We start from the raw sequence: 9,594 nt of genomic DNA, 5'->3' as shown, positions 1-9,594 counted from the left end.
CCGTTTCACGCATATTTGTTCTCATCTTTCTCTAGAAAAACTTTCCTTTCTGTGCTCTTTTAACTCACAAGCTCTTAGAGCAAGCCCGACGATCAAACTGAGGTTTGGATGTCTCTCTCGACCGATAAAGCCGTGCGTTCAGAATGTAATTTTGCTTTTGATTTGTGCTTGTTTACCACAGACTAATGTCGTTTGCTCTCCCTAGATCTCTAGATCGCTGACAAAATGCCTCGCCCGGGCAGGAACACCTACAGCGATCAGAAGCCTCCCTACTCTTACATCTCCTTGACTGCAATGGCCATCCAGAGCTCTCCAGAGAAGATGCTGCCCCTCAGCGAGATCTACAAATTCATAATGGACCGCTTCCCCTACTACCGAGAGAACACTCAAAGGTGGCAGAACTCACTGAGACATAATCTTTCCTTTAACGACTGCTTTATTAAGATCCCAAGGAGACCCGACCAACCAGGCAAGGGCAGCTTCTGGGCACTGCATCCCAGCTGCGGAGATATGTTTGAGAATGGCAGCTTCCTGAGGCGTCGCAAGAGGTTCAAGGTAGTGAAATCGGACCATTTGGCCCCTACGAAACCATCGGAGGCGGCACAGTATCTTCAGCAGCAAGCGAAACTTCGACTGAGCGCCCTGGCAGCGCCTGGTACTCACTTGCCTCACATGCCCGCTTATAATTTAGGCGTCTCCCAGCCATCCGGCTTTAAGCACCCCTTCGCTATTGAAAATATTATTGCCCGAGAATACAAGATGCCAGGAGGACTTGCCTTTTCCGCCATGCAACCCATGCCAGCTGCATATCCCCTCTCCAACCAGTTGACTACTGTCGGTAGCCCCATTGGCACAGGCTGGCCGCATATGTATAGCTCTGCCATGATAGACACAACCACCTCTATCTCAATGGGAAGCAGCGATTACAGTGTGAGCGCCTATGGGGTGCCCATCAAGCCTCTTTGTCACGGGGGGCAGACTTTACCAGCCATCCCAGTCCCCATCAAACCTACGCCAGCAGCAGTGCCAGCTCTCTCAGCTCTCCCGGCCCCAATACCAGCTCTCTTACCGAACTCTGCCCCAGCCCTTAGCCCAACTTCTCCGCAGACAGCAACTAGTCAAAGCAGTCCAGCCACCCCCAGCGAGACTTTAACCAGCCCTTCTTCAGTCCTGCTCTCTGTGGCTGTGCACTGACATGGACAGCCGGACTACACCTCCTTAAACTTATCATCGCTCCAAAGTTTTCTCACAGTTTGTGTGGACTCTCCCCCTTTTTTTTCCTTCTCTTGAGAAGAGAAAAAAAATCACTGCAAGAAAACTGAGGTTGGCAGTTCACGTTAGCTGTGTTTATTTTCGTTTTCACTTTCTCTTGTTGTTTTAAGGTCCCTTTCGCTGCCCTCACTGTTTGCTCTAGTCAGAGCTGTGTATTAAATTCCATTTGCGCTTCCAACTGCACTTTCCCCGTTGTTGAAGGAAGATTTGGGTACAGGTCTACTTAAGTTAGTTTACAAGTGTACTGTTTTTCTGAAAGAAAGTGAGGATGATTCTTAGGAGAGAAAAAAAAAAGACCAATGTAAAAAAAAAACTATCACTCTGTGGCCTTTTAGCATTGGGGCTCGCAGTCAAGGAATGATAGCGTGGTAAAAAGTTTTCACCTCTGTTAAAATAGATTTGGCGTTCTAGACTGCAATTTTTGTCAGATGAAAAGCAGAGAAGCATAGTAAATATCTATGCTGAATGGCTTGAATTAATTTATAATATGCGCAGATATTGCTACACCATATACTATGCATATTAAACAGGTTTCAAGAACTCAGGACTGCAGATTGTTAATTAGTGATGATCTTGGTTTCAGTTATGTGCTACTTTCAGTACTCTAGAAAGGGAATCTGTACTAATAGTAACAATTAGAAAATGACAGCGGTAATAAACAAGGGAAAAATTAAGTTTACAACATCCTGTTCTGATGTAAATAACGACCTTGAATCTGTACTATAACTGCGCCGGGGTACTCATACACTTTGTTGGTTTTGACAACTTTTTTTTTTTCAGCCTACAGGGAAAATGTTTGTATCTTAACTTTCTGAATAATCAGAGTGTTTAACCATTAACTATTTATTGTGTATTTACTGAAATACATCACACACACGATGCCTCTATAAAGCTGTGAAAGTCCCCTAGTAATAAGGGAATGCCGCACAAGTGTTAAATACAAAACATTAAATTGTTTCCGTTTGGTATTGGAACTTTTCCGTGAAGTGCTATGAGGGATGGGGGAGCTGTAAATGTCTGTGAATAGGAATGATTATAAAATGTGTAAAATGCACTTTTGTTTCCTCCTCTTTTATAGTTTTAGGACTAATTTGCTGAAATCTAAAGAGCTGTTGTTCTACTGTGAACTGCTGAAGTAAAAAAAAAAAGAAAAAAAAAAAAGAAAGAAACGCTATAGTGTCACCGGACCTGTAAAGAAAGTTCCTCTCCGTTTTCTTTGGGATTTTTTTTTTTACCTCTTGTAGAGAATACGCATGGCATTTTCCCCCAGTATTATTCTTGTTGTTGTTACTGTTGTTGTTATCAGCATGCCTTTTTAAGACCACGATTTAAAAAAAAAAAAAAAAAGTTAATGTCTGCATTAAATTATGAAGTTAGTGCAAATCATATTTTCACATTAAAATATATAAATGAAAAATTGTTTTTGTTTGTCCTTTTTGATGAGCTTGTAGTTTTAGAAGAATCAGCAATGACCTACAAAAGGAAAGTGTTCAAAACATTCTCGATACTTGACTTCCCTAGCGCGAGACTTTCATGCTTAATTTGTTTGGGTGTCCAATATTGATGTAGTATTAGTTTCGCACATCAGTAGCTTTACAACAGGGAAAAATACACCCATATTCTGTGGGAAAACTGTGAAGATAATTCGAGGGCTAATTTTGCAAATCCCATTTGCTATAGTTAGAGGGACCATACCGAGATATTACCAAAGTTTAATCACCTCAATGCTTCCCAGCTCAGTGAGTTTACATTTTCAATCACTTGATACAAATAAAGACAGTATTCATGCGTTCTGTGTATGTTTGCCTTACATACGAGATAAAAGCCAGCAATTCACTAAACTTTACTTTGTGCTCTGGTTACTTTGTTGCATATTTTTTCACCACAGTAGTTTATTCTATATTGTACCTTGAAAAAGGCCACGATCCCATACAATGTAATATTTTTAAATTGTTTTGCCAAACGGCCCGTGTGTTTAAATTACAGGCATTTCATGTCTCCATAGTTCAAAAAAAGTTGAGTTGATTGATTGATGTGGAAATAAAGATGAATGCATAAGAAACTCTTACATTTTTAAGGGGGTTTCCTTCAAGATTTGCTGGAATTATTCACAGTATATCACTACATTTCCGCTTAGTACTTTCGGGTGAGCAGAAGCTCTTCCCTCTTCGTGTGCTGTTTGGAAGCTGTCAGGGAGGTGTTTTCAAATGTATACTGGATTACAAATACATACATACACCTAAAGTATTATGACTTCAAAGCAGGTTGGACCCATGCTAAAAAGGATTTCATCCACGTTTTTTAAATTATAAAATCATGTTACTATAATCAATACAGCAACATCTATCAAACTTATATCTTTCAATTAGACAGGAAGAGTGGCTACATTGATCTGGGTAGGTTATCTCATATATATACGCATATCTGAGAATTGTGTTTGTTTTCGGGTAGATAGTCTTCAAAGTAATACAACTGGCTAGTTTATTGAAGGAGATTAATCCGCTGTCCACCATCTTTGGAACTGGGGGTCCCACACGTAGTACAAAAAAAAAAAAGATGAACACTACATGAATCATCGTGCTGATTAAAATGCATGAAGCCAAAAAGCTAGTCAGGCTGAGGACAACTGATCTCATTCATCAAGTCCAACCCACGATTATATCAACAAGATCTGTTAAAGAAAAGCATACAAAACGTAGACCTACACCGATAGACAGAATTCCCGGAACCTTTTCTAATCAAATAGAGAGACTACTCAAAAAATAACGTTAAATCAAGTCTGGAAGAAATGTCTCGTGTGTTTGTAGAACTTCAGTCGGGCTAGGTTGCCCCGTGGGAATTATTTTTTTTGTGAAAAAAAAATGTATTACAATCAATTGCAACAGTAATCAAAACAACCACCTACCAATAATTTACATATGAAGAGATAGAATTATTTACCAACCGATTGCATCTAAAAAGAGATGTTTAAAAATGCCAGATTTATTTGCGTCGGCCACGATGTTACGGTAACTCCGAAACGCTGTTAGTTATACTGCATAACTAGTGTTTAAATTAAGCGAAGGCTTTTTCTTGATTGTATTCTCTCAACTTATTGTAATTTGGTCTTCGTAAAAAAATAAATCCTTTCCCAACTAGAAGTTTGCATTCAAGATTTTTGAATACCAGTAGGAAACGGTCCAGTTTTGTTCTGGTAGGTACCGTGTTTATTTCTCAAGGTATCCACAAGTAAATCAGTTCCTATAATCGCCTGAATCAACTTCTTTGTTTTGTTTAAACCCCTGCTGGCTCAAGTCCAAAGCCTCAATAAATACAGATTTGGAATAAAACTAAACGACAAACACATTTTTTGTTTAAACTATAGCAAGCATACCAACGCTTAATCAAAAGAAAATAAACATTATTTTTGCCGAGAAAAAAAAATACATGTTTGTGCTTTAAGTGTTAATTTGAATTGAGCATTTGAGTCAATTTCTTCTGTAGGAGATGGGGACAAGGTGGACCCAGTTCTCGCCCTGCCACATTCACGTTTGAAAATATTTTAAATTTGCAGACTGAACAGAGCAACTGCGTGGAACAGAATATCTCCCCCCCCCCCCCCCCCCCCTCTGGATGACAGATATCCATTGTCTTGCTAAGTGATCCAAGAGTCGCCTTGGGATTAAGCACTTCCATTTTCATTATTTATCATATACTTACAAGTATATTGTTCATTCCTTGGATTTATTAGGTAAGCCAGGTGTATCTTCAAGGCATACCCCTGTCAAAGTGAATAAAAGAAAAGCGTTTCCAATACCATTCGCCAGTCTAGTGTCTTTTTTGAGGCTAACAGTTTCTTTTAGACTCGCATTATTTTTAAGCATATCTTTCAATCTTAATATAACTGTCACTTTTTTTTTATTACACATACAAACCAGACTGTGAAGCCGTGGAGGGGCTGTATTTGTTTCGTTTAAACTAACAACAAATTATCTAATTAATATGTTTCAATTACAGCATGAAAAAGGGAGGCTTAAGACCGCCTGCCGTGAGCTTACAATAGACCCAGACCCCTCTATAGGAATTCACACTAACGTCACATCTGTTTCTTTATTTCCCACTTTTCGAGACTAAAACTTCTCTTAAGATCACTTCAAACCCTGGCCCTAGTTATGAAATATGTCCCTTTGCAGATCCAGGCTTCATTTGCCAGCAAGAACGTGAAAAGCCCATTGAAGAGCATTAAACAAATATATTAGAATTCTGTCACTTTATGCAATTGAGTAGATCAAATAAAGGGGTCCCAGGCCACTTCATTCACTCTCATTCACTTGAATAGAAAATGCAAAGAATAGCAAACTTAGACTGGGCCACCGATGTAGATTTAGCCCTTTTTTTCCCTTTGAGACAAAAAGGCTGAATTTTCACAAACACATTGCTGACTCGGGGACTAGGAAACGAGCACAGGAACCCCTTTGGAATTTAAATTCATTTTGTCTTCCCCTCTTCTTTGCGGGCTGTTTGCATTACAGTGCAGGTTATATTGGCATCCTCTGCTAACTAAAAAAAAAAGTTAAGATTTGCATGCAGCTTTCTCCACATAGAACATTCTTGTGGTTTCAAGACAAAACCTGAGCATTTTTTTCCAGCTGAAATCGCCTCACTTTATAGGCTGCTTGCCTGTGTTTCTTTCCTCTTTATTAAATGGTTTTTATTGCTGATGTGCCTTTGTGCTGCTTTTGCATGTCCGAAAAGCATCCGAGGCGCTTATAGGGGGGTGGGAATGGGGGTGGGGAGTGGCGAAGAGCTTTTGACCGAATTTTCTTGACTCAGAGCTGAATTCATTAAGTTAAAACCGTAGACTTTTTTTTTTTCATACAGTCCGTGTTAGCAAATGCAGAAAGAACGGTCTTGACATAGCTATAAAACCTGATCATTAAAAAAGCAGAATTCTTAATTGCTAAAAAGGGTTAGTCAACATTTTGATTTAAGAATGGAAAACAACAAGCACCAGCTGACAGTCCTGCGCAACAGTTTAATAGCTATTTGTTAAGCTTTTCACATGTTTTGTAACACAATTATTTGTCTTGTCACAATAAGCCTGACTGAAGAATACATTGTAAAAAGAAGTTTCACAACAGCCTGGAGGGAAATGGGAGCCAAAGTGCCTTAATCAACAGTTTCAGGTGCTGTTCAAAGATTATTTTGCCTCTAGCTGTTAATTTTGCAAGGACTGTACAAGGGGAAAATTCTTTGACAATAAGGTTCTAAGATAGTAATTAATGATCCTCTTTATCATGATGTATTGTAAGCCACATTGAGCCTGCAAAGAGGTGGGAAAATGTGGGATACAAATGCAATAAATAAACATGCTATTTTTTTCTGTTCTTTTTCTTTTGACTTTTAAATAAATATGACTGTTACTGATTCATTACATCGGGAACAGAAAAGAAAGTATATATATATACACACACTTTTTTTTTTTCTAATTCTGAGTTACCAAGCAATGAAAATTAGGTTCCAACCTGACAAAAAATATTTAAAGGGATAAAGACATTTAAGATTTTGCCATAGCACTGGATGCTCATTACTTTAAACAAACTAATGGTTTTACAGTACGCTGGTCACAAACTGATATTTTGTTAAAAAGCAGTTTGTTTTTTATTCAGAGACCGTCATTTCCTGGAATCCAACCAGACTGAAAGCTGAAGGAGGTTTTGAAACGTGGCTTCTTCCTTTGGGAACAAACTAACCGATGATATTGGAATGAATGATAAACACATCCCATTTGGTTTAGGATTAGTTCAGTGCTGAAAGTATTTAGAAAAAAGTGTAGTCTTTTTTTTCTAACTTCAATTTCAAAAAATACAGGAATGTTTATATTCCCTTAAAAGCTCTTTCCTGTTTCTTTTTTTTTAAATGCTTTAACATTCTTAATAATTGTGTGATGAACATTTCTGAGTTATAATCAAATTTCAGGTAGACAATAGCTGTCAAAACACACATATTCTGGGGGCTCATTTAGGAAGGCCTTAGTATTGGCTCTAAAGAAGGACTGATTTTACAATGTAAGGCTAAGACTAAAGGATTTTCCTTCTGTGAGAGCCTATTTTCTAAAGTGCAGTAAGGACTTGCAGGCAGTGACTTCAATAATTACTCAAATCACCTATGGTAATTGTAAATCCTCTGTGTTACCTGTTGGGGGCATTTCCAGCATCTTCCCACAAAAAGAAGTTAAACACACCATGCTATCCAGTTTTCAGATAACATAATCAGAGGACAACCAAAACTACTTTTTTCTATTTCAGCTGAAACCAAATCTAAGGCCAAAAATCACCACTCGATTTTGGCTGAAAGTGAAGCTAAAACTGGTCTCATCACTGAACAATAGCAGCCTCTACTTACTACTCTCTCTTCCCTCCAAATACTGCCATCCTCTGTTCCTTCCTTTCCCTCCCCCCTCTCCCCCCCTCCATGCCAAACAGAGGAAATCCAAGGGCCTACCTTAGAGTACATGGTGGTTTAGTGGCATAGTCAGGGCTAGAGTGATCCCTACTCACTTCTGCCCATGCCATTTCCACTATGACCTCCAGCAGCAGTTTCACGACACTGCCGCTCAACATTGCAGCAGCCATTTTGAGATTGGAGCCGGTGTGGGCAGGATTGACTGGGGATAACTTTTGCCTGAATATGCCACTGGACCACTAAGGACTTTAAGGGCCCTTTTACCAAACTGCAGTAAGCACTAATATGTGTAAAATGGTGTACTATGGGGTGTACTGAAGCATAAGTACATAAGTATTGCCATACTGGGACAGACCAAAGGTCCATCAAGCCCAGTGTCCTGTTTCCAACAGTGGCCAATCCAGGTCACAAATACTTGGCAAGATCCCAAAAAAGTCCAATACATTTTATGCTGCTTATCCCAGAAATAAGCAGTGGATTTTCCCCATAATTTTAATAATGGTCTATGGACTTTTCCTTAAGGAAGCCATCCAAACCTTTTTAAAACCCTGCTAAGCTAACCGCCTTTACCACATTCTCTGGCAACAAATTCCAGAGTTTAATTACCTCACTAGTTACTCCCATCAGCACGGCTACATTACCAAACGCTAACTGATTAGTGTAGGATCAGCGCATGAGCCCTTACCACCTACATTGTAGGTGGTGATAAAGGACTCATGCACTAATTTTTGTTAATAGCCATGCGCTTATAGAAACATTAGCACATGCTACACACCCAACATATACTGCTGCCAACTCTTGTTCTGAACAATTCACTTAACAGACTTTATCGGACCATCAGAGATTGTTTTGGTTTTCCACTTAACAATTCAATGGAACTTGTCCACCTTTTTTCGTCATTGGTCCTAATAATTCTTATTACTCTCAATGCTTCTCATTCTTCATTTTATATTTGTCCATTTGTAATATATTTACTTATCTTGAATCGTTTAACATGATGGTGCCAGGGGACTTTGTGTTGACAAGTGTTTCGCCTATTGCTGTTTCAATTTCAAGCCCCTTTCAGTGTCATTTCAACTACACAGTTGGTGAATGGAGTGAAGCACTATGTAGTTGGAATGCCACTGAAAGGGGCTTGAAATTGAAACAGCAATAGGCGAAACACTTGTCAACACAAAGTCCCCTGGCACCATCATGTTAAACGATTCAAGATAAGTAAATATATTACAAATGGACAAATATAAAATGAAGATTGAGAAACACTGAGTGGAATAAGAATTACCGGGACCAATGATGAAAAAAGGTGGACAAGTTCCATCAAATTGTTAAGTGGAAAACCACCTCTGATGGTCCAATAAAACCTTTTAAGTGAATTGTTCAGCACAGGAAGTGACAGCAGTTTATGTTGGGTGTGTAGTATATATATTATGGTTAGTGCCCTGATCGTGACTGAATAGATATAGATGGGCTGGTCTGTAAATTTTAAGGGGCTTTGACATTAGCTTCAGAACTTTTAGTACAAGAAGAGTGCTGGGCAGACTTCTACAGTCTGTGCCCTGAGAATGGCAAGGACAAATCAAACTCGGGTATACATATAAAGTATCGCATACCATGTAAAATGAGCTTATCTTGTTGGGCAGACTGGATGGACCGTACAGGTCTTTATCTGCCGTCACTTACTATGCTGAGATTGGAATAGAATTTCATAGCCTATTTGATTACTAACTTTAGAACATAGCCATTAAATCGGACAATGGAAAATTGGCAGCTGGAAAATGGCCAATTTTCCATTGTCCGATTTAATGGCTGTGTGCTAAAGTTAGTAATCAAATAGGCTATGAAATTCTATTCTAATCTCGGCATAGTAAGTGACGGCAG

At 39.0% G+C, this 9,594-nt stretch overlaps 1 protein-coding gene across 1 annotated transcript; it reads left to right on the top strand.

Annotated features, from left to right (window-relative positions):
* The first annotated feature begins 225 nt into the window (after positions 1-225).
* On the top strand, positions 226-1,194 carry FOXB1 (forkhead box B1). The gene has a single exon (XM_030190397.1). The coding sequence runs from the start codon at positions 226-228 to the stop codon at positions 1,192-1,194; it is 969 nt and encodes a 322-aa protein (XP_030046257.1).
* The last annotated feature ends 8,400 nt before the right edge of the window (positions 1,195-9,594 follow it).

Source organism: Microcaecilia unicolor, chromosome 1, assembly GCF_901765095.1.
Source record: "Microcaecilia unicolor chromosome 1, aMicUni1.1, whole genome shotgun sequence".
In the NCBI taxonomy this organism is placed as follows: Eukaryota; Metazoa; Chordata; class Amphibia; order Gymnophiona; family Siphonopidae; genus Microcaecilia; species Microcaecilia unicolor.
The sequence above is the reverse complement of the archived record's forward strand: the minus strand, read 5'-3'. Positions and strand labels throughout refer to the sequence as shown.